Below are 26,311 nucleotides of genomic sequence, written 5' to 3' on the forward strand. Positions count from 1 at the left end.
AACCTCTCTTCAAGAGAATGCCATTACAAATCCAGTCTACTCAAGGACTTCCATTCTTATCTGCCCATCCCATCCAGTTCTCTTCACACCCATGCTTCCATGAAAACCTGGGGGCTCATTTGCTCCATATTTCTACACAAGGTATCTGGTCCCCAAAAGAGCAACAATTCCACATCAATGTCCAAGAACTCAGAGTAATATTCCTTTCCTTCTTTACTTTGCCACCTGGTTGTCTGTCCTTACTAAATCTAATTTGCCCCGAATCCAAGGGGCAAATGTTCTACATAAACAAGGAATTTCAATTTTGCCACATATTTGTTGAGAAGCCATGCATCTCTGGCGGTTTGTCTGCTTCCTTCTACAAGCAGTGTACCTACCAGGTCAGGACAACAAAATTGCAAATTCTCTTAAGTCACCAGCTAGATCCCTTTGAATGCCCCCTTGAGAGCGATGCTTCTCAAAGATTTACCATGAGGCTTTTGCCATCACATGGATTTCAGGTCATCTTCACACTTTTCCTCCAATTCCTCTTTTCTGAAGAGTCTCTTATAAAAGATGTGTAAACATAGGGAAGTTCATTCTCCTCACCCCACATTGGCTATGACAGTTTTGGTATTCTCACCTTCTTAGAGTAGTAGTATCCCATTCCTACCCCTGGGTGTCATTCCACACTTCTCGCACAGCAGGTCACGCTATTGCAGCCAACGTGAAGTGTTTCCTTCACAGCGGGGATGTTGAACACTCGGTAATTAATAACCTCCCTTTCCCACCAGAAGTCAAGGAAGTTCTTCTTGCTGCCAGAAAATCAGCAACTAGAAAGTGCTATCAATTCAAGTGGTGTTATTTTACTTCATGGATAATAGCTTGTAAATGAGATCCACTTCCCCATCTGCTTTCCCACATCCTCAGATACTTCCTTCATTTGTCTAATGCTGGTTTTAAAACATCATCAGTTCAACTCCATTTATCAGCCATTTCAGAATACAGTGCAATCCGCTTAAGTGCAAGGGTCTGGGACCAAAGAAATACATGCAGTTAACCGGAGCGTGCACTTAACCGTTGTGACCCAAAGAAGCTTGACATCTGATAAACATATGTACAGTACTGTTTATTATATGTACAGTATACAGTCTCCATTAACTGACGTTATACAGTCTCCGTTAACTGACGTTAGGCTTACTTGAAGTAATCAGTCATAGTCCTCTTTACACCCTTGTGTCTGTGAGTTCCATAGACTACGTCTGCCAGACGGTAAAAACTGTCATAGCACTGACATCCAGTGGCCTCCAGATAGGCCCACACGGTGACTCTCCAGCGCTCTTGCAAAGGTGACAGGAGGTTGTTGAATTTCGTCAGCATGTGCCTTGCTGCTCATTTCATCTGTTTCATCATCAGCCATTACCTGCGTGTAGGCGCATATCTGGACATCAGTGCTGTCATCAGCTGTTTGTAGATCATAATCAACAGCAATGTAGTGATGAAACTCCTCTTCAGTAACACCGGCTGGGATGTCAATAGCCTGTTCATCTGACGCGTTTGCAACAGCTGCATCTGTTTTGTCCCTTTCCACATCCCTAACAAAGCTTGCCCGCTTGTAGCAATTCACAATGGTTGCCTGTGTAATATGATTCCAAGCTTCTTTCTACATATGTAGGGATTGGGAATCCAACAGTGATAGATTACGAGCCAGTTCAACAGCACGTTTATCCTTGCTAGTCTGGTCATCCATAACGCTCATCAGACGACATAGCACAAGAGCCCGATAATGTTGTTTGAAATTGGCTATTATGCCCTGATCCATAGGTTGGATCAGAGAGGTAGTGTTTGGTGACAGGCAGACCACATTGACGTTAGAGAGCCTGACATCATCCCTGTGTGCAGCACAATTATCACAAAGCAACAAAATCTGATGCTTTTGTGCCCGCATTCTAGTGTCACTTATTTAGCCACTGCTTCCAAATTTCCCCAGTCATCCATGAATTTGCGTTAGCCTCGTATGACACAGGAAGTCACTTAACATTCTTGAAGCAACGGGGCTGTTTGCTCTTTCCAGTGATGAGTGGTTTCAACTTCTCACTCCCATCCATATTGCAGCAAAGGAGGATCGTCAGTCGGTCCTTCGACGTTTTACTTCCTGTAGTTTCGGCTTGTTTGAATGCAAGTGTTCCATCAGGAATCGCTCGCCAATAGAGACCGTTTTTGTCAGCATTGAAAATGTCACGAAGTGCAAACTCGTTCAGCACCAAAGTCATCAGTGTCTTGTTTTTCACCATGCTGTTCCTCTCCTTCCATCTTTCCAACCATCCAACAGGTGCTTTGAATTCAGTTAGTCCAAGATTTCAGCTAGCTGATTAGCTTTCTCCATAAGCAGTGGACCACTGATAGGAAACTGCTCCTGACTCGAGAAAACCACCGAAGAAGAGCATCTTCTGCATCCTCAGCTTTTCCCGCCCGTTTACGTTTCCTGTGTGGATTTGTATTGTTTTGCCAGTCTTCCAGAAGCTGGTCTTTCTGCTTCAAGATACGTGAAATTTGACTGGGATTAACACCATATTCTTTAGCAATAGATGCTTGACTTTGTTTTCTAATTTTTTAAGAACTTCTATTCGTTCAGCCAGTGTTAGACTTACAGTTGCGCGACGACTCCAGTGTACACTCAACAACATTCTTTCGTTTCTGCCTGTGGAAGTTAACCGAGATTTCAAATTTACCGCCCCTTTGTCACGCGCCAATCGGCTTCCATATTCTGTGTGTATGCTTATGCGTGGAGTCTTTCCTGTAGAGGAGCGGTCTTAAACCATGCATATAAGTGAATCTTGCACTTATCAGTGGTGCGCTAAACCGAAGTTTGTCCCCAAAGAAATTGATGGTGCCAAAAACAGGACTGAAGTACAGCATGCAGTTAAACAGAGCATGCGCTTATCCAACATGCACTTAAATGGAGTGCACTGTACATAGTATCATGGTAGAGGATGGCATATATACAGTGGGGGAAATAAGTATTTGATCCCTTGCTGATTTTGTAAGTTTGCCCACTGACAAAGACATGAGCAGCCCATAATTGAAGGGTAGGTTATTGGTAACAGTGAGAGATAGCACATCACAAATTAAATCCGGAAAATCACATTGTGGAAAGTATATGAATTTATTTGCATTCTGCAGAGGGAAATAAGTATTTGATCCCCCACCAACCAGTAAGAGATCTGGCCCCTACAGACCAGGTAGATGCTCCAAATCAACTCGTTACCTGCATGACAGACAGCTGTCGGCAATGGTCACCTGTATGAAAGACACCTGTCCACAGACTCAGTGAATCAGTCAGACTCTAACCTCTACAAAATGGCCAAGAGCAAGGAGCTGTCTAAGGATGTCAGGGACAAGATCATACACCTGCACAAGGCTGGAATGGGCTACAAAACCATCAGTAAGACGCTGGGCGAGAAGGAGACAACTGTTGGTGCCATAGTAAGAAAATGGAAGAAGTACAAAATGACTGTCAATCGACAAAGATCTGGGGCTCCACGCAAAATCTCACCTCGTGGGGTATCCTTGATCATGAGGAAGGTTAGAAATCAGCCTACAACTACAAGGGGGGAACTTGTCAATGATCTCAAGGCAGCTGGGACCACTGTCACCACGAAAACCATTGGTAACACATTACGACATAACGGATTGCAATCCTGCAGTGCCCGCAAGGTCCCCCTGCTCCGGAAGGCACATGTGACGGCCCGTCTGAAGTTTGCCAGTGAACACCTGGATGATGCCGAGAGTGATTGGGAGAAGGTGCTGTGGTCAGATGAGACAAAAATTGAGCTCTTTGGCATGAACTCAACTCGCCGTGTTTGGAGGAAGAGAAATGCTGCCTATGACCCAAAGAACACCGTCCCCACTGTCAAGCATGGAGGTGGAAATGTTATGTTTTGGGGGTGTTTCTCTGCTAAGGGCACAGGACTACTTCACCGCATCAATGGGAGAATGGATGGGGCCATGTACCGTACAATTCTGAGTGACAACCTCCTTCCCTCCGCCAGGGCCTTAAAAATGGGTCGTGGCTGGGTCTTCCAGCACGACAATGACCCAAAACATACAGCCAAGGCAACAAAGGAGTGGCTCAGGAAGAAGCACATTAGGGTCATGGAGTGGCCTAGCCAGTCACCAGACCTTAATCCCATTGAAAACTTATGGAGGGAGCTGAAGCTGCGAGTTGCCAAGCGACAGCCCAGAACTCTTAATGATTTAGAGATGATCTGCAAAGAGGAGTGGACCAAAATTCCTCCTGACATGTGTGCACACCTCATCATCAACTACAGAAGACGTCTGACCGCTGTGCTTGCCAACAAGGGTTTTGCCACCAAGTATTAGGTCTTGTTTGCCAGAGGGATCAAATACTTATTTCCCTCTGCAGAATGCAAATAAATTCATATACTTTCCACAATGTGATTTTCCGGATTTAATTTGTGATGTGCTATCTCTCACTGTTACCAATAACCTACCCTTCAATTATGGGCTGCTCATGTCTTTGTCAGTGGGCAAACTTACAAAATCAGCAAGGGATCAAATACTTATTTCCCCCACTGTAGATCTGTACGGTCCCTCCAGTCTGCCCAACAAGATAAACTCATAATATAAGTTATGATGTGATACTGCATATTCATACTTGATCTTGATTTGTCCTTGCCATTTTCAAGGCACAGGCTGTAGAAGTCTCCCTGCACTGGTCTTGTTCTCCTACTACTGAAGTTGTCATCAAAGCCCCACTCGAGCCCATCCAAATCTATCCAGCCACTATCAGGGCACAGACCATAGAAGTCTGCCCGGCACTGGCTTTGCTTCCCAATTACTGGTGTTGCTGTCTAATCACCGGTAAGCTTGTCAGGTACATGCCTTCTACAGAGAATTCCTTGTTTATCCCATGCTTTTCTTTAAGTTCTTTTACTGTTTTTCATCTCCTCCATCTTCCGCAGGAGGGCTTTCTAGGTATCTACCATCCTCTTCATGAAAAAGTATTTCCTATTTCTTTTTATTTATTTATTTATTTATTTATTTATTTATCATTTTACTTAATTACATTCACATTTATCATATAAATGTAAGGAAATACAGAAAATAATATAAAAAGGAAAACTTTTTCTCTCAACAATATATATTTACATAATTGTCCACAATTGGAAGATCCAAGATCAGGAAAACAATGTTAAAGAAAATAAGAAAAAGGAAATACAGAAATTAATATAAAAAGGAAAACATTTTCTCTCAACAATATATATTTACATAATTGTCCACAATTGGAAGATCCAAGATCAGGAAAACAATGTTAAAGAAAATAAGAAAAACTCAAAATGGTTAATCTTACACTTCACATTTTCTGAGGGAGGAAGGTTAATCGGTTATTGCAGCCGGTACAGTGGTAACTGAAGGAAGTTGCTGCAGAGGATTCTTCATCTGTTTCCACAAACTCTTATTATTTCTTAGGTTCAAACAAATAAGTAATAAGGAAATAAAACACTTACAAGGGAATCGTGCTAGGAAGGTCCTACCTAGGGCAATGATTCCTGGCTTAAAAGCTAAGACCTCACACCTCCCAGTCTGCGATTCCCTTGATGTGTCAGGAAATATATGCATCTTTGAACCCAAAAAACTATCAATCATGTATCGGAAATACAATTTAAAAAACATTGTTCCTGTCTAAATCAAAGACGAAAGTCACTAATAATAACTCTATTTATAACTTCTGAATTTTCCAAAATGTCAGTTAAACTTGCATCTCTTTTCTCTGATAAAGAAGATTTTAAAGGAAATATAATTTTAGTCACCAAAAGGTGGCTATCAGAAAATATTAGCAAAGTATCAGAGAAATATTTCTTCAAGAATTCAGTAGCTGATATATAGGATATTGTATGTATCATTCTCAAGTTATTTTCCCTTAATTGGTTCTCCAGAAATTCCAATTTTTACAAGAAAGATAACGATTCTTCATTACCAAATTATCTGATTTTCATAGAGAAGCCATTTCCGTAATCAAAGTCTCTATTTTTATATCTTGGACTTCCACTATGTTAGATAAGTATTAATATAAATTTTTTAACTCACATAGTAAAGAATTTTAAACATCTGAAGAAGAGAGTTAATTCACATTCTGCTGCAGTTCCTATAATACATCCATTAGGACATTATTGGCTTCACCAAGTCCAATTTCTCCACAGAAACCGCTCCAGATATCTTCGGGGGGATGAGCTCACTCTCCAATCCCCCAGTTGGTTTATTATCCGAGTCGATGCTGCGCCAGGACCTCCTGGGGTCACATGAAAATCCTAACCCACTTCAGGCGTTATTGACCTCCATAGCGAAGCATTACTATTTCCGGGTCTTGGAGGGGTCGTGCCAACAGGGGGACTCAAAGTCACTCCCTCCACTGAGATTCGGCAATAAAGCCTTGCTGTTCCCCGAAGCAAGAACCGATATCCCCGATGTTATGACCCTGAATCTCTCCAAAATAGACTGAGAAGTGGTGGGAACCCCAGCCATGTTCGAGGAGGACAGCACCACGGCTTTGCCTTTTCTCTTCCCCATTCTCTGGGGAGCGCACCCTCTTCTTCAGGCATTCTGGTGTAAAATGGGACCTCAACTAGTGTACGTCGTCCCTCAACGCCATCTTGGATCCTCCAGGTTGGGACACTCTTTGTCTGGTTTCTCCTCAGAGGCCTGTCTGATATGGGTAACCCTACAGCATAGCCCTCTGAGTCATTGAAACACGGAAGGCCCTCCACCACTTACAAGGTGGTGTCCCTTCAGAGGGGAAGTATTTCCTGTCATTGCTGAGTCTCCCCCCCCCCCCTCCTCGTCAACTTCAATTCATGTCCTCTTGTTCTACTACCTTCCTGTCTCTGTGAAAGGTTTATATATTAATAGCTTTCAAATATTTGAATGTCTGTATCATATCTCTCTCCTCTCTCCTTTCCTCCAGGGTATATGTGTTCAGGTCCTCAAGTCTCTCCTCATATGTCTTGTGACGCAAACCCCATATCATTTTCATCACTTTTCTCTGAACCGCTTCAAGTCTTATATCATAGAACTGAGCACAATACTCCAAGTGGGGCCTCACCAACTATTTGTACAGGGGCATCAACACATCCTTTCTTTTGCTGGGTTGTACCCCTCTCTCTGTACTGTCTATCATTCTTCTGGCTGTGGCCACCACCTTTTCATTATTTTGTCAGCTTGAGATCCTCAGACACTATCAACCCAAGGTGCTCCCCTCCCCCCAAGCTGTGCTTATCAATTTCTCTCACACCCTATCTGGTACATCTCCTTTGGATTTCTGAATCCCAAGTGCATCACTCTGTACTTCTTGGCATTAAATTTTAACTGTCAGTCCTTTGACCATTTTTCTAATTTTTGGAGCTCTCTTCTCATAGTTTCTACTCCCTCTGGGGTATCTACTCTATTGGCTATCTTCATGTCATCCATAAAAAGGCAAACTTTTTTTCCTTTTAATCCTTCAGCATTATCTCTCACAAATATATTACACAGAATTGTCCCCAGTACTGACCCCTTTGGCACTCCACTACTCACCTTCTTTTCCTCCAAGCGGATTCCATTTTCCACCACCCTCTGTCACCTGTCAGTCAACCAGTTTCTAATCTAGTTCATCACTTTGGGTCCTAAGTTTAGTCCCCTCAGCTTGTTCATGATTCTTCTGTGAGGAATCATATAAAAGGCTTTTCTAAAATCCAAGTAGATTACCTCTAGTGCATGTCCTCTATCCAGTTGTTTGATCGCCCAGTCAAAGAAATCAGATACGTTTGGTAGGATTTTCCTTTGGTAAAGCCATGTTGCCATTGCTCCTGCAAACTGTTGAATTCTAGAAAATTAACTCTTTTTTTTCTTTCAACAGTGATTCCATTATTTTTCTTACCACCAACGTGAGGCTTACTGGTTTGTAGTTCCCCACTTCTTCCCTGTCCCTGCATTTGTGAAGAGGGACCACATCCGCTCATCTCCGATCCTGCAGAACCTCTCTTGTCTCTAAAGATCTATTAAATGAATCCTAAGAGTTCCGACCAGGATTTCTCTGAGCTCCCTCAGTATCTCATCCAGCCTCGTAGCTTTGTACACTTTCAGATTTTCAAGTTGTTTATAAACGTGTTCTTCTGTGAACAGTGCAGTATGTACTCCATTCCCAGATAGATCCTTGACAGCTGACCATAGTCCTCCTCCAGGATTTTCTTCTGTGAATTTCATTCCTACTTTTTCTCCTTTCCCCAATATATGTGTGAAAGGTCTTGTCACCTCTCTTCACATCTTTAGCCATTTTTTTCTTGCATCTGTGCTTTCACTAGCCGTATTTCCTTCTTTATTTCTGTGAGTTTAATCTGGTAATCTTTTGCATTCTGGTAACTCTTGCTGCATTCTTCTGTGTTTCTTGAACATAGCCTTTTTGCCCTTATTTTTTCAACTTCCTGTTTCTCTTGATTTTGTTTACTTTCCTTATATAAAGATCTGTTGCCATATTTATAGAAGCTTTCAGCTTGAACCACGGTACTTCCACTTCTCCTGTGCCCATCTATGCTGTCAGTTCCTTTAGGTGTTCCCCCATTTTACCAAAATCAGCATTGTCACATGACATTCACAGCAAACCCGGTTCATGAGGGGCCTCATGAATTTAAGATAACTGCTGAAATCTCCACCACTTCCTTGAGGTTTAATGTAGTACTTGATTAATGGAAGCCTCTTTTGAACAATTGGTGAGCATGTCATAAAAGTTCATTATGTAGAAAATAATTTTTCTCATCATTATTATGACAGCAGGGAGAGAGAGTGAGCTACAAGCACTAGTTCACTATCCCCCATACACTTAATTTTACCACAGTAGAGTAGTTCTCAGGAGTCGCCCTAAATTAATGCTTAAGTAGTTTTTCATTTGAGCAACCATTGTTCTAATTTTATTTCCCCCATCGAGTTATGTTCCAAGGCAACTTCCATTTAAAACTTGAATTTGGCTTTTCTTGATGACGAATGTATAGCACTGGGGCTCCTGATGAAGATTACAAAATGGACCTCTGTAGAACCAGCAGTGGGAGAAAGTTTTGGCTGCTATGTCTTTGATTATTGTCTGGCACACAGATAAGTAACATTTTTGAAAGACTTGGACTTTGTTACATTTTAATTTTTAGGGGACACTTCAGTTTATTGTTAGTGTACACTTTGTGATTATTCATCCTGTATTGCATTTATTTTAAAATTCTTGTTCACTCAGGGATGTATCTGGGCAACAAATGAGAGCCTCATATGGTAGGCTTATAGTTCTTGTTAGCCTTAGAAGCCTTAGCTGCGGGAGTGCCATGACTTAGATAACTGAGAGTGACCATTATCTTTATCTGGAGGGATTTTTTCATCCCTAAGTGTCACATCTCCTACTATTGATTTATATAAGGGAATTTTTTTCTTGTTTTTGTATTCCCTATTAGTGTTTTACTTGTATGTATAGCTGTTACATGATCTTTTCACACCCTTGCTAAACATTACTGTTTGGACCAGTCTTTGGCTTATAATTCAGCTTTTAGATACGCAATTTTAAGAAATTTCTTGGCTCACTGATTTCTGGATGCTTTTGAAACTTTTCATACCGCCACCCCTTGACTTTTTCTTCAGGCCACCAACATTCATATTCCATCAGCAATCCCCCCTGCTTGTCTGCAGAGAAGTTGGAGTTAGTTTTTTTGTAACTGGGGGGTTCTCTGTAAACAGCAGAGAAATGCAGCCATTCTCACCCCTCCTTCCCTTACCATTAAAAAAAAAGAGAGAGAAAATACTTGTTCACAGCTTTTGCTCTGGAATAGAGTGAAAGTGAGAAGACACCATTTGGCAGCGCTGCTCTGGAATAGAATGAAGGTGGGAAGGGACCATGTGGCAGCAAGAAAACCCTCATGCAGACGCAGAAAAGTCAGTAAGATCTTTCTGTTCTATGGGATAGCTACAGCACATAGGCAAAGTCAGCATGATATTGCCCTGGAGTGTGGCTGTGTTCCCTTGCTGTTTATGGAGATGTTACAGGTAAGGAACTCCGCTTTGTTTGAATAATTTACTGTAATTTGGATAAAACCTCAGCATTAGAAAGGTCTAATTGCATTTTTCTAGCCATTCACTGGATATATAGTTGTAAGTTGCATTTGAATAATTGGAGTATTTAATGTTTTTGTTTTGTTGTTTTTTTTACTTTACAAAGGGGCGTCCAATAAAGGGGTCCTACAAGTTCCATGCCATCATCACTACGTTTGAAATGATTTTGACAGACTGCCCTGAGCTGCGTAACATTCCATGGCGTTGTGTGGTGATTGATGAGGCACATAGGCTGAAGAATCGCAACTGCAAGCTGCTGGAGGGACTTAAAATGATGGGCTTGGTCAGTGTCCCTGTTTGTTGCTGTTGCATTTCTAAGGAAATGGGGTGGGATTTATTTGTGCTTGTTTGAATTTTTGCTCCAGGATAAGGTTGTCTAAATGACACTTCAGTGTTATAAATAGAGCTCTCTTAAGGCATGGGCCCAGATTTTCCCCTCCTTCCTATCATCCCTCAGCTGTTTCAATAGAGAGAAACACTTCTCACTGCTGATTGTATATGCTTCCACTTGCCTTCAAATGCCTAATTGCAGTAAGGTGCACTGTCCTTTAGCACAGTGGTCTACTGCTGATTTTCCCAGGTTAATCTTATTCCTGATGGCAGTAAGAATGTTTAGCACCAGAAAATCAGTGGTAAAACCACTGCCCTCGAGGGTAGTGTAGTGTCCATGCAAAATGCTGAATAAAATTGATCTCAATTTATTTTTTTTGCACAAAATATAAACAATTCAAAAATACCAAGCAATCTCGATTTTACTTTTTTCACTAATTATGTTGTAGTGTAGGAGGAAAAGTCCTCAGAAGCTCAGCCTGTGGAGTTTGTATTTCACCACAGTAGCTGGGTGAACCTCATGGCTCTAAAAAAAAATCCCTCCTTTTTATTTGAATTTTTTTTTCTTTCCTTTTTACTTTATTTTTCCAAATATTTTTGTATTTTTCTACAGTAATATTGTCTTTAGATATTAAATAGCACTTAATCTGGGAGAGTCACGTGATGGGCTGAGGGAAGAGGTCGCATTCCTTTTCACTCTCGGGTCCTCCCTCCCTCGAACCCTCCACAAACTGGATTGACTTGCTGATAAACAAAGGAAAGTAATCGGAATCAAACTTAAGACACATGGACTCTTATATCATCCGCGAAACTAGAGCGATGACGGGGAAAACAGCAAAAAAAGAGCCAGAGAAGCAGCGAGGGGTCGGCGAAAGCAAGATGGCGCCGAGCCCAGCGTCAGACTCGGCGCCAAGGTTCCATCAGGCCCAACTCGAGCAGCTCACAGAAGCGGTAAAGTCCGCTTTGGAACCGCAACTAACCCAGATTGCTGAAAGGCTAACAAGCGTAGAAACGAAGCTTGGTGAAACAACAAAAAGAACGGGCGAACTTGAAGCACGTGTATCGGAAGCAGAGGACGCCGCAGTTAGCGCTGTGGCGTCGTTGCAAGAGATACAAAAAGAATTGAAAGCGCAGGCAATGAAAATGGATGATCTTGAAAATAGATCTCGAAGATCCAACTTGAGACTTATAGGTGTCCCGGAGTCGATACCGGATCGGTCACTGGCGGAACAATTAGAACGCTGGTTAAAATCAGAATTTGCCCTTTCTGACAGTATGGGACCACTCTGCCTCGAAAGAGCTCACAGGTTGGGGAAAAGACTTAATAATGGAACTCGACCAAGAGCAGTGATTGTTAAAGTACATAATTTTGTACATAAAGAAGAAATTTTAAGGGGAGCACGATTAAAATGGGATTCCTTAAACTTTGATGGAGTTAGTATTAAAGTGTTCCAAGACTATTCACAGGCGTTACAGGAACGCAGGAAAGCTTTTACCCCGATTTGCAGACAACTTGCAGAGAGGAACCAACGATTTTTGCTACTATACCCAGCACAATTAAAAATCAACATGGATGGCACTTGGAGATCCTTTGGCTCTCCAAAAGAAGCTCAAGAGGCACTTCAATGTCAGGATCATAAAAACTCTGAACAGGAGGGAAGCAACAGTTGAAGAGCACAACTTAATTCAATGAGAGCTAGAAACTCAGTAATCTGAAGTCAAGTCTCAGTTGGATGTTAGAAAGTTGGCTGAATAGCCTAATGTTGAATAGTAAGTACAATATGTAGTGATCTACAGCGCTGTGTTTTTTCCTGCAGAGAGAGATGAACCAGTTTGAACAGTGAGATACTATCTATGGCAAGTGTGGAGGGGGGAGGGAGGAGACCCTACCATCGTTGACTCAGCACACCTGATCTAAGATAAGAGAGGGGAGTGCAAGGTTGCAGTCAAGGGGGATAGGGGAGGAGGGGGGAGGGGGGGGAGGGGAGGGGGGGGCGGGAGAGAGGGGGGGATGGGTGGGAAAGTTAAATGTAGGACTTTCTGGGACACATATAGAGATCATCGCGCTGTTGGACACATAGAAAGGGGAAGGGCAACAGAACAGGTCACTGGAGTCATGTGGACAGATAGGAAGGAACACGGGTGGAGCTGGGCCCCGGGGTTCCTCACAAACAAAAAATTTCATCGCTACTCGACAACCGGACATAGTAATGACTAAGCACAATTTAGTTCGGTTCCTTACTTGGAATGTGGGAGGTATTTCATCCCCAATCAAAAGAACAAAAATTCTAGCAGCCCTTAAAAAACATAGAGCGGATGTAGCCTGCTTGCAGGAAACCCGCCTCAATACAGAGGAACATCAGAAACTGAAGCGGGCGTGGGTAGGAGAAGTACATGCGATTCCAGCTGAGGGGAGGAGTAAAGGAATAGCTATTCTGATCCGCAAGGGATTAGTGGCCAAATCGGAAGTTATAGAAAGAGACACTCAGGGGAGATATCTGCTGATTCACCTATGGATTCAACATCGCGAATATACGCTGGTAGCACTGTATGGGCCAAATCTATTTGACAAATCATTCTATGAGCGGGTGGCCCAAAGATGTCTCATCCGCAAAACTATCCCCCTAATTATAATGGGAGACTTTAATCTCGTAGCAGACCCAACATTAGATTGTTCAACACCTAGACGGGCCAGCAGGGGAGGAATGAGATCGAGAGCCCTTCCACAATTCATGCAATCACTAAATTTGGTAGATGCGTGGCGGACTCTACATCCAGACTCACGAGACTATACTCATTTATCACGGGCACATGGCAGCTGGTCAAGGATAGATTACATACTTGTAGATCAAAACATGTTTCATATGGTAGCAGACGCAGTAATAGGGCCAGAAGAGGTCTCAGATCACGCGATGACATGGATTGACTTGACAGATCCAGGGTCATCTGGAGCCGGGGCGGGGTGGCGCTTCCCAACATACTTAGCCGCAGATACTGAATTCAAACGATACATACAAGATAGCTGGGAGGAATATGAAAAATTTAATGCAGTCCACAAAAGCCAGCCATCCTTGTTTTGGCAAGCAGCTAAAGCAGTATTAAGAGGGGCAATTATAGCCTTCACAGCAAAAAGAGAAAGGCGAATCACTAGAGCAATCACCAACCTAGAAAAAAGACTCCAAAAAGCAAAGCGCAGGTACATTAATAATCCCAACACACATTTCAAAGAACAAATGCAGTCAGCAAGAATAGCGTTAGATTCCCTCCTACAAGATCGAGCCTCTAGGGCATTAATACGTAGGAAATATCGGTTACAACGTTTTGGGAACAAATCGGGAGGCATGTTAGCACGTGTAATAAAAACTTGGGGAGGAAGCAGAGTAATAGTGGCGGTCAAGGATAAGGAGGGCCATATTCAAAACCAAAGAGACAAGGTAGCGAAGGTGTTTCGAGATTTCTATCAAGACTTATACTCTACGCCCATGCCCCACTCTACAGACTCTATTAATCAGTATCTAGAGCAGGCAGGGCTAAACAAACTTGGTGAGATGGAGTTAGAGGAACTCAATTCACCAATAACAGGGAAGGAGCTACAAGACATAATTAAAACGATGCCTAAACACTCGGCTCCGGGGCCAGATGGGTTCTCTAGTGCATTCTACCAAATGTTAACCCAGCAGATAATAAGACCTCTGCTCTCATATTACGAAGAGGTGGTGGATCTGGGAGAATTCCCACTCTATGCTAATGAAGCGTTAATCACATTACTTTTAAAGCCAGGAAGGAAAGAAACGCAGGCAGACTCCTACAGGCCCATATCACTAATCAATGTGGATACAAAAATCATGGCCAAGCTTCTAGCAAACAGAATTCAGAGAGTGTTGCCGACATTAATAGATCCAGAGCAAGTGGGTTTTGTACGAAATAGACATGCCGCAGTAAATGTGAGGCGTCTACTTATGGCAATGGGACAATGTAGTTGTACAGAAACAAAGGCGGTCTTGGTGAGTCTGGATGCCGAGAAGGCGTTCGACAGAGTGGAATGGGAGTACATGTTTGCAGTGCTACAACACATAGGTGTCAAGGGATGGGCATATCAGGCGATTCAATCGTTATACTCGGGTCCCACAGCCGCAGTACTGATTAATGGCTCAAGAACAGCACAATTTTCTATAGCAAAGGGCACGAGGCAGGGCTGTCCATTATCTCCGGCCCTCTTCCTCCTCTCGATAGAACCACTGCTGAGGAGCCTGAAACTAGAAAGGGAGATAGCTGGGGTAGAGGTAGGGGGAGAGACAGTGAAAGCATTAGCGTTTGCAGACGACTTATTGATAATGACCTCTAAACCAACAACGTCACTGAGTGTGCTGATAAACAGGGTCTCCCAATTTGGTAAACTCTCAGGCTTTAAAGTCAATTTAGAGAAATCTAGTGTTATGCACATCCAGTCCAGCCCCGATGACATGAAGAGATTTAAATTCCCATTACGTAGAGCGGCAGGCGCCATTAAATATCTGGGGGTACAGATCCCGAGCGACTTATCCCAACTCTATAATCTGAACATTCAAAAACTGCTGACTGAAACAGCAACAAGGCTGGGTCATTGGCAGGGGCTACCTCTCTCTCTCTCGGGACGCATAGCGTTGTATAACATGATGATAGTGCCACGCTGGCTGTATATCTTTCAAGTTTTGCCATTATACCTTTCTAGTAAAGATGAAAAGCAGTTGAATGCAATGCTAAAGAAATTCCTCTGGCAGGGGAGAAGACCGCGACTGCCTCAGTCAGTGATGGAGATACCAAAAGAATATGGGGGAATGGGAGTGCTGAGCATGCGGCATATGACGGTGGCCTGTGCAATGAGACACATCAATGACTGGTTCCGTAACACATCAGATTTTTCAGCGACTCAAATGGAGAAAAACTTATTAAAACCCTTCCACTTCAGTAGTGCCCTTCATGGTTTGGGTAAGAGAACATTCCCAGTTTTGGCGGCCACTAACATTTTACAGACTGCGCAAAAAACCTGGAAGTGGATTTGCAGAATGCATCAATTCTCTTATAAAACTACTCCATACTTGACATTGAAGGGGAATCCAGACTTCCCTCCCGGAGATTTATACACGATGTTTCAACGATGGGAAGACCAAGGAATAATCTACCTTCAACAAATACTAACAGAGGAAGGGAAACTAAAATCATCTACAGATCTTCAAAGGTCAAAGCTGATAACTCCGAAAGACTATTTCCACTATTGGCAGCTACAGCATTATGTGTCTAGCCTGGAATGGGAAGACCTAACAGAAGATGTCCAAGTGGAAGTGGCGGAGGCATTCTCATTCAACTCTCAACAGAAAGTGCCTTTGAAATACCATCACAGACACATCAAAGATCATAAGCTGGAATTGGACTATGATAAATATGCTGGGGGATGGGAGAGTGACTTGAATATCACAGTAACGTCTGACATGTTCAAAAGACATGTCCTGACAATCCAACGATCCTCCTTATTATCAGCACATTGGGAGATGCAGTATCGATTTGCCCTCAGACTACACATTCCCCCACGGCGAGCGTTTCACATGGGAGCCTCCCCAGACGGAGAATGCCCCAAGTGTGGGAAGGAGGGAGCGACTTTGGGGCATATGTTCTGGCTCTGTGTACAGGTGGAGGAATTTTGGAAGATCATTCTGAGACAAGTCTCTAAATTGTGGGCTATAGATTGGCGATATTCCCCGTTGCTGCTATTTGGTAATCCTGAGGTGAATGCCCCGGTCCCAGGAGGCTGCATTGCATTCATAAACCGGGCCATAGTCATAGCGAAGGCAACAATTCTTGTAGATTGGCTTTCCCCAGATGGTCCCTCAGCACAGGTGTGGAGAATGAAAATGGTGGCATTAATGCGTTTGGAAAGACAGATGTGTCAAGGCAGGCCAGAATCAGACTTGCAGCAATTCCTAAAGAAATGGAACCCATTTATACAGACATTACCACATGCTTCAAAGAGTTACCTGTTGAACTTTTAGTGACAACAGCTTGTATTCAGACTGTCAGAAAGTATCCTAGATTTTGAAGGGAAGGGAGGGCAGGGAGGGAGGGTTTGATAACTGGGAAAGGTAGGAGAAAGGGGTTAATTGCGGATCAAAGAGTTACACTATGATTCATTGTGGAATGTGAAGCGAAACTTGACAACTCCATGATATAAGATTGTTTATTATTATACGCTCTGAAATAGTATGTGTGGTCTCTGTCAATATCAACTGCAATGGTTAAATATAAACAGATTTAAGGCAGAGGGATAAGAAACGGGGTTGGGGTGTCTGGGGATAAAAAGAAATTTCATTGACTGTGAAATACTGACTGATGTTCTTGTATAAGATTTGTGTACAAGTTGATGTTTCCTGTTCATATGTATTGACCTTTCAGTCAATAAAAAAGATTTAAATATAGCACTTAATCTGAGTATGTAGCTGCTTTTATGGTTAGCTCAACAGTGCCTTTGTTTCACAGTTTGCTTCTTCGGGAGCTAAACTGTTGACCATTTTGTCAGAAGGTCCTAGATACAAAAGAATTTGTGAGTAAAATCAGGAGTTACAGGAACTTCTTTACTAACTGCATACTAAATATGGTCTACAAAGTTACCTATTAGATGTACCTCTGTGGTCCTGCTTCACAAATGACAACAAAAATGGCGCCCTCCTTTTTTTTTAAAGATGCTATTTAGCCTTAACCAATCAAACATCTTCCCAGAGTTAATTGATCTTAAAGGGCTAGAAAGGGACTGTGATTATTTAGAGTAGCCTAAATTACTAAGGAGGCTAAGAAAACCCTTAAAGAAACGCTTTCCACTCAATTCTGTTATTTAATCTCTTTGGGGTGAGCGATTGTGACCATATTTAGTATGCAGTTAGTAAAGAAGTTCCTGTAACTCCTGATTTTACTCACAAATTATTTTGTATTTAGGACTTTTTGACAAAAATGGTCAACGGTTCAGCTCCCGAAGAAGCAAACTGTGAAACGGAGGTGCTCTGTTGAGCTAACTGTAAAAGCAGCTACATACTCAGATTAGTGCCATTTAATATCTAAAGACAATATTACTGTAGAAAAATACAAAAATGTTTGGGAAAACTAAAGTAGAAAGAAAAGAAAAAAATTTCAAATAAAAAGGTTTTTTTTAGACCCATGAGGAGGTTCGCCCAGCTACTGTGGTGAAATACAAACTCCACAGGCTGAGCTTATGAGGTCTTTTCCTCCTACGCTACAACATAATTAGTGTAAAAAGTAAAATTGAGATTGCTTGCTATTTTTGAATTGTGAAGCACTCAGACAAGTAAAGCAGCCATACTAATTTTCAAACAAAAAATAAAAAGCTACCATTTAGCCCCCTTTTTTTTTTACTCTCTCTAATAGCACTGAACCTTTACTTAAATATGGGAGCATAGACGTCATCAGAGGTGAAGTGCGACACTTCACCTTAGATAACCCAAGGTGCTTGGTGGCGCAAGTGGCACCATGAGCCCCATCCTGTCTCTTGACCAACAACAAAAAAAACCTGTTGGAGGCCCTGGACCTCTTTCCTGCTGCTCACAGGTCATGTGCCCGTTGGCCCAGGTAGCACCCTTGCTTTTTTCACCTCAAAAAACACCTCTCCAGAAACCTACCTCTAAAGTCAGGAGGCAGGAATTATGCCTACTGTCCTCTAGTTACTACCATTATGGAAGATGATGACACCTAAACTCTAGCACTGTAAGGGTTCAGTTTGCCAAATAAGGTTATGCTTTACAAGCAGTAAAACACAATGCATTATATGAAAAAAAAAAACAAATTTGTGAGGGAGTTCTGAATGCATACAATTTGCCGTATGTAGGTAGTATAGATACACCTTTGTCCTATTCTACTAACTCTGAGGTCTAGTGCTCCCGGTAAAGTGTGAGTGGAGATGCTAAAATGTTGCTTGGAAAAAAATAAATTATTAAATAAAAAAATGAATAATAATAATGGAGGTAATGATAGGTCTGTCTTACGTGCCCTCTTATTTTCTTCTCATCTTTGTGTTCCAGCTCTTTTGGAGTGCCCTGAGCTTTGTGGTATTTTCAGTTCTCACCTCCCTTATAGGCCGGCCATTGCAGCGGCTGCCATTAAGTAGGGATCACAGATGGCTTCCTTTTGTTCTCAATATAGGGGCCCACCCACTATACAACCTCCTCTCCACTGGGATGCTGTTCCAGGCATCTGTAATCCTTTCCATAAAAAAATTATATTTCCTTAGCTTACTCCCAAGTCTACCTGCTTTTACTCTCATCCTATGATACTTTGTTCCAGATCTTCTTTTTGAATGCGGCCCTCTTCCTGTACATATAGACCATGGAGATATTTACATTTCTCTACCATATACACTCTCTCTAATCTTTCTTCCACATTATACATATTTAGAACTTTGTCCTCATATTCTTCGACAAAGACCACTGACCATTTTAATAGTCGACCTCTGGTCTGACTCCATTCTGTTCACATCTGAAGGAAAGTACAGTCTCCAGAATTGCACACAGTATTCCAAATGAGGTCTTATTTGGAGACATACTTTATGACTGTATATGTCTTCTAGTTTGGAGGAATCACCATATAAAGCCTTGAAACCATTGAGGCAGAGAAGAGGCTACTGTTAACCTAATAGGAAGAGAAAGGACTTCCTCTGCACAGAGATCAGCCTATTCCAGCAGATCCTCTTTGGTGGAACTTTCATTCACTTCCCTGGGTAGTAACTTGAAAAGTCCAGTCACAAACAAGCAGTACCAAAAATTGGTTAACGTTCTGCAAAAGTTCATTGGAGGTTGCCAGTCTAATAGCATATTTTGTGAACATTTACAAAGGTCTGAGTGGAAGGCATTCTCTGTACCCCCCCCCCCCCCCCCCCAAACTCCAAACTTGCAAGATGATTGCATTCCAGTTTGGCCTGTGACTTCCAAAATGTGTCCTATAGGCACAGACCTATGTAGTCATTTCAATCTTTGTGGCAGCATAAAGACACTTCTGACATTTGACCCCTGTTAGTACAGTCATTCCTGAGCACCAAAAGTTCAGATCAACTGTACATTGATTCAGCACAGAATCTATTTTTGTACGGTTACTGCAGACATAGTGCATGGCTTCTCAGGCTCTACAATTCAGCCTCGGTCATCATCTGCATGATCACCAGCAGACCTAACTCCAAATGTTTTCAATTCTAGTTTGGCTATCAAAACTAAGATGACCCGTTTTTCATTGCTTTGCAGCCCCTTCCAGTACATCCGTGTTTGTTCTTGCAGCAGATGCTCAGTGAGCTTGATAAAGGTTATTGCAAAAATTTGCCAGACTTATAACATTAACATCCCAGCATATGACCATCCCATCTATGGGCATAACTCCTGCACAAACATACACGTACTCTCCTCAAGCTCTGTCTCTCAACTTTAATTTATACTCGGCCTCATTGAGGCAATTCAATATCATGATGCTCCCCACATTCTAAGGTCTCACAAATTGCCACTGGAGAACTTCCTAGATCTGGATTCCATTAATCATGAATCCTTTCTAGAAGCAGACCTTGCATATACAAGATTCTTTCAACACATGGTGGAAGTGGATGCTTTTCTAGTAATACAAGCACTATGTTGACGTTTATTTTGACTTTTGAACTTCATTAGATTCCAAGATCTGTGGTTCCTGAACCAGTTCATGGCTTTCCATAGAGCAGTAGTGCCATAAATGGAAGTAATACTCATTTTACTTTGCCTGAGGTTGACCTAGCCACAAAGGCAGTAACAAGTGCACAAAACCTTTTTTTTGTGTTATTAATTTTTTTGTTACACACGCCCCCGGCAAACATCTTACACTTAATATTAGAGACAAACCACGCACAGTTCCACTCTACCACCAACTCAACCTCTACCATAGTCTCAGCTACCTCTTCCCTATACACCCTGTCTGTCTTTTCCCACAATACAATACAATTCAGTCAGTGCCTCAGGAAGGGAACTAAGGCTTCAAGTACTTCCTGATCCACAAGAATAAAAAAAAGCTTGTACCTTTCATAGTCCTCATGAACCTCAACCTTTCCCCTGTGAGGAAAACTTCAAAATGAGCACCCTTCATTATTCTTCCTTACTTCAAGAAGGGGAGTCCTGCTACCTATTTTGTTTTTTCCAAGATATGTATATATGTTCCCATTTATTGATATTCAAAATATACCCCTGGTTCATTTTATATATGAACCATTATCAGCACAAAGCCCTCCTCTTTGACCTCTCAGCCCCAGCAATGATCATCAAGTGCTTTGTACTTGTCTGTTTGTATGTGTGCAACTGGGAGTCATCTGGTATCTCTATACATGGTAGAATGGCTTTTGGCAGTGTATTGAGAGAGCTTAATTCTAGTCTTCACTGATAAAACAATTTGCCTAAAAAGGAACCTTGGCTTCTCATCAACTTCAAAATGTCAACCTTGTTAACCATCATCAACATTTCCTTTATTGAAGTTCTAGGCAATAGTACAAGTGAAACAACCTTTCACTGAAGACAAGCAGGACATGATCTTCTCACATCTGGATGATGTCATCTGAAGGGCCTGGTATAGATGTTATCCAGTGTTTTTCCAAAAGCCTTTGATTAAGGCACAACTGCGCATGTACAAATGCTTTCCTGCCAGGCTCACTTGCGCAGGACCAGCAGTCTTTTTCCACAGGACTGAGAGACAGGACTGGGAGACAGGAACCCAAACTACAGCTACGTGATGCGAGGTTTCATATGGAGTCAGCACCGAGGAAAAGGATCTAGGTGTCAATATTGATGTGTTGAAACCCTCTGCACAGTGTGCAGTGGTGTCTAAGAAAGCAAATAGAATGTTAGGAAGAATTAAGAAAGGAATGGAAAACAAAAATGAGAATGTTATAATGCCTTTGTATCGCTCTATGGTGTGACCACACCTTCGGGCTCATTTTCGAAAGAGGACGCCCATCTTTCGACACAAATTGGAAGATGGATGTCCTTCTCACAGAAACGTCCAAATCGGTGTAATCGAAAACCAATTTTGGACGTCCCCAACTGCGCTCTGTCGCAGGACTGCCAAAGTTGAAGGGGGCGTGTCGGAGGCATAGCAAAGGCGGGACTTGGGCGTGCCTAACACTTGGACGTCCTTGACCCATAATGGGAAAAAAAGGACGTCCCTGACGAGCACTTGGATGTTTTCACCCGGACGGGTTTTTATTACGAATGAGAGGACAAATTCTGCTGTTTCTCTCCTCAGTGTGTTTTTTTTTTCCCATGCGGTCTTCCCTACCTTGCCAGTGTTAACTATGAATAGTGGGGGACATTTTTCTTCTTTACTCCCTTTTATTATTTTTAGCTGTTTTCAGCAATTTTGTTTTCTACGACTCAGGATTTTCATTTAAAATAAAAAAAAATCATTGAGCTGTTTGATTTCGCTTTGGCTATTTTTCCATCATTGTCACAAATTCCAAGTGATTTCAAAACGTGTTCAGTTGCAGCAAGGTCCGTCAGGTCTGTCACTGACCAACTCAACTGGTGCTTGCCATGTCTGGAACCCAATCACTGTGCCTCTAAATGTAAGCTGTCTTCTAAAATGCAGAGGAGAACCCAGAAGAGTTATCAAGAGGCCATGTGTAAGAGACTTGTTCCCACGTCAAAGTCCTATCCGCCAGCATGGGTCCCAAGTGCTCACAGAGCTATGTCAGACACTTGGGACTCTCTGGTACTAAGAAGGTCTCCACCTGCCTTGATGTTGGACCCAACACTGAGGACATGCAAGGATTTGACATTGTCTTCATTTGCACTGAGATTCTCGGATGACAGGCATTCAGCAGAGGCAAAGAAGCATTAGCATTGGACCTCCTTGAAGTGCTGTGCCAGGAATGGTGCCATGAGGACCGCTCCTCCGTGGTGGTGGTGCTGCCACAACAGTCTCCTTGGAGCAGGGTCTAGTCTTCCAAATCGGGCTCCCACATTTTCTCAGACAGTTACTACACTGGTGGACTCCTGATGAAATTAGAAAGTCATGGGATAAGAGATAATGTCATATTGTGGATTAAAAAGTGGTTAAAACGGGATCAATATAATCTTGTTGTACTGGCCCTTTGCCTTTTCCATTTGGATTTGAGTAGGACCGGTGCATTCTCTGTAGCTGCCACTAGAATGGAATAAACTGCCTCTGTGCTTAAAGACCCACTGTTTACCTCTTTTAATAAGAACTTGAAAGACTATCTGCTTTGTATAGCATTTTATGTGTCTATTTGATGGCTGTTTGTTTTGTAACTGTTCATAGAGACCTGTACTGTTTGTTTTGATCTTATTATGTATTGTATGTCTTTTGTATACCCGCCTTAGCTAAAGGTGGTTAAATAATTTCTAATTCTAAAACAGAGTAGGGTTGAATAGTCAGTATTCTTGTCAGGCTTTCAAAGCAGAAACTAGGTTCGTGAGCCCTTGGGCCACTGCCGTGGAGCAGCAGTGGCAGGCAAAACCACCCCACACCAGAGGCAAGGCAGAACTCTGACAGAAACAGCTAGACTTCACCTGCGCTTGACCGCCCTTCCCCAGGAGTTGAGCCCTTGGGTGCAGGCGGCCGGCAGGACTTACCGGCAGGGCAGGCACTGGATACCAACTAGGCTAAACAGGGACTGAGGGTCAGAGGGAAAAGGAATATACTTGGGCAGCAAGGCAGAAAACGGGGCTAGGAATCACAGACAGACTATACTACACAAAGCAGGACATGGACAAGCTAAAGGACAGGAACTGAAAGCTGCAGAGCAGCCACTAAAACAGGGTACAGATACTGACAGACAAGAGACAGGAACTGAAAGCTGCAGAGCAGCCACTAAAACAGGGTACAGATACTGACAGACAAGAGACAGGATTGAAAGCTGCAGAGCAGCCACTAAGCAAGAGACACAAACAGAAACTAGACAAGGAATACAGACCAGAAACAAGACTAGGGAAGTAAGCAAATAAACCTAAGCTAAACTACACACAGACTAACTAGAATCAGACAAGGAACAATACAAGAGACCAGACTGGGCAGAAGTGCAACAAAGCACCAACAAACCAGGGACCTTAGACGATGCAAAGGCAAACTCAGAAGGTTTCCAAGTGGTAATAAACCCATCAGCAGCTGAACTCAGTTGCAGGAGTCATGAGGCAGCTACGGGTGAGGCTAGCTGCCAAACTTCAAACCAAGTCTAGAGGGCTGGAATATCTGGACCGGACCGGAAAGAAAGTCTATGGCAGCCACCAGTTCTGGCCACCAGAGGGCGAGAGGAACACAAACCAAGACACAGGCAGAAAGCATACTGAAGCACAGAGAGGCTTAACACACACAGGTGCAGTATAGTGGAGTAATCAGAGCCATGCTGGAAGCAGCCAGCACACAGAGACAGAACTCAGGAAGAACAGACAGAAGCCAGCTCAGAAGCTGACCGCCGGAAATAAGGTGAGTCTGAGAGGGGTCACAACCACAATCGTGACAATTCTCAATGGAAAAGGGTAGATAGCTGTGCTCCCCAAGAGGGGTCTTTGCTGGGACTGCTTTTTAACATATTTATAAATGATCTAGAGATGGGATTAACTTGTGAGGTAATTAAATTTGCTTATGACTGTTGTTCAAAGTTGTTAAAAATCACAAGAAGATTGTGAAAAATTGCAAGAAGACCTTACAAGAAATGGAAACTGGGCATCCAAATGTCAGATGACATTTGTGAGCAAGTGCTTAGTGATGCATGTGGGAGACAGGAACCCAAACTACAGCTACGTGATGCGAGGTTTCATATGGAGTCAGCACCGAGGAAAAGGATCTAGGTGTCAACATTGATGTGTTGAAACCCTCTGCACAGTGTGCAGTGGTGTCTAAGAAAGCAAATAGAATGTTAGGAAGAATTAGGAAAGTAATGGAAAACAAAAATGAGAATGTTATAATGCCTTTGTATCACTCTATGGTGTGACCACACCTTCGGGCTCATTTTCGAAAGAGGACGCCCATCTTTCGACACAAATTGGAAGATTGATGTCCTTCTCACAGAAACGTCCAAATCGGTGTAATCGAAAACCAATTTTGGACATCCCCAACTGCGCTCTGTCGCAGGACTGCCAAAGTTGAAGGGGGCGTGTCGGAGGCATAGCAAAGGCGGGACTTGGGCGTGCCTAACACTTGGACGTCCTTGACCCATAATGGGAAAAAAAGGACGTCCCTGACGAGCACTTGGATGTTTTCACCCGGACGGGTTTTTATTACGAATAAGGCACAAAAAGGTTCCTGAAATGACCAGATGACCACCGGAGAGAATCGGAGATGACCTCCTGTTACTCCCCCAGTTACCCCCTCCCACCCTCAAAAAAACATAATTAAAAATATTTTGTGCCAGCCTCTATGCCAGCCTCAGATGTCATACTCAGGTCATGACAACAGTATGCAGGTCCCTAGAGCAGTTTTAGTGGGTGCAGTGCACTTCAGACAGGCGGACCCAGTCCCTCCCCCCCCCTGTTATATTTGTGGAGGAAACAGCGAGCCCACCAGAAACCCACTGTACCCACGTCTAGGGGCCCCCATGTCAGGTCTTCACCCACTGTTTGGAAAACAGGATACTGGGCTAGATGGACCATTGGTCTGACCCGCTTATGTTCTTATGTAAACTTGCTGAGAGGATGCTTATTGGATTGTCTCCTTGGAAACTGTGTTTATAGACACTGATTTAAAAAAACAAAAAAAGAAGAGGTGAAAAGACTCTGATCTTTTTCTCCTTATCTGGCTAATGCAGGCTCAACATTTCTTGTTCTTTTGGCAGAGATTTTTTCCTTCTATGTTTTTGGTGGGCATTTTGAGTGTTGTGTCTTGCCTGCTAGTGCTCTCAAGTCTTTTCTGAACTGAACGGTTCTCTTTCCCTTTTTGGCAGGGAGGTGCTTGGTTCCTTTGGCACTTCATTTTTCTCTTTGATTTCAATTTTCTTTGGTTGGCGATTTTGTCTCAGCACCCTGTGGATCCTGCTCCCACTTTTCTTGCCGGGGTTTCATCGGGTTGATTGCCTTTTGCCGCTCTAATGTAGTTTTGGTTCTGTTGGTCTATCATGGTGGGGAATGCCCAGTTGGTGGGGTGTCTGCTGTGGCTCTGGCCTTCAGAACAACCAAATTTTTTTTTTTTGTGGCTCCTTGCGGAGCTCTAGCTCTGGGGGTCCAGCTTGTTTTACCATGGTTTCCTGTCACAGTCCTGAGGAACCTAGATCAGCCTATCATGGCCCGAGTCTGTGGTTGATCCTTTTTTTGAGGAAGACGGCAGTGTTCTCTCAGGTACAGGTGGTACTACCGTTGTTTTCCTCTTCGGTTTGCCTTTTGAAGAATGTCAGGCTGAGCCTTGAGCAACTCTGAACTGGTTGTTAGGGCGCAGTTTCTCTCATATGCTGTTGGGCCTCTGAGCCAATTGGGGAGGCTTGGTGCGGCTCCCTGCTAGCAGCTCTTGTCTCGGACGCTTTCCTTGTAGCGTATGAGGCTGCTTCATTCTCCTATGGATGTGTGGCTGTTTTATTTTTTGCGGGTGCAACTGTGCACAGCATCTTCCTGAGGTCTGCATGCTTCTTCCTTTCCTGCAGAATGCGGTTCTTGTCGGGTTGGTGGCAGCAGTTCTTCGTCTGCTAGTGCAGCAGTTTCCTGGTTTCGTTTTCCAGCAGCACTCGTTCTGCTGTGTGGCAGCACCTCCATTTTTTGGGGGACGCAGCCCGGCTTGGATGAGTGTCTGTCTCTCTCCGTTAGGGCCTTTTGCTTGTCCGGTTTTCTCTCTGGCCTGCAGCTGTCTTTCTTTGTAGATAGCTGCTCCTCTAACCCTGTGG

At 43.0% G+C, this 26,311-nt stretch overlaps 1 protein-coding gene across 1 annotated transcript in view; it reads left to right on the forward strand.

Moving 5' to 3' along the window:
• The window catches only part of CHD7 (chromodomain helicase DNA binding protein 7), a 504,651-nt gene that overhangs the window by 317,536 nt on the left and 160,804 nt on the right, over positions 1-26,311 (forward strand). Inside the window, 1 exon segment of the mRNA XM_030214843.1 lies at positions 10,226-10,402. Within this exon segment, the coding sequence (XP_030070703.1) occupies positions 10,226-10,402 (177 nt within the window).

Source organism: Microcaecilia unicolor, chromosome 1 (genome assembly GCF_901765095.1).
Source record: "Microcaecilia unicolor chromosome 1, aMicUni1.1, whole genome shotgun sequence".
Classification (NCBI taxonomy): Eukaryota; Metazoa; Chordata; class Amphibia; order Gymnophiona; family Siphonopidae; genus Microcaecilia; species Microcaecilia unicolor.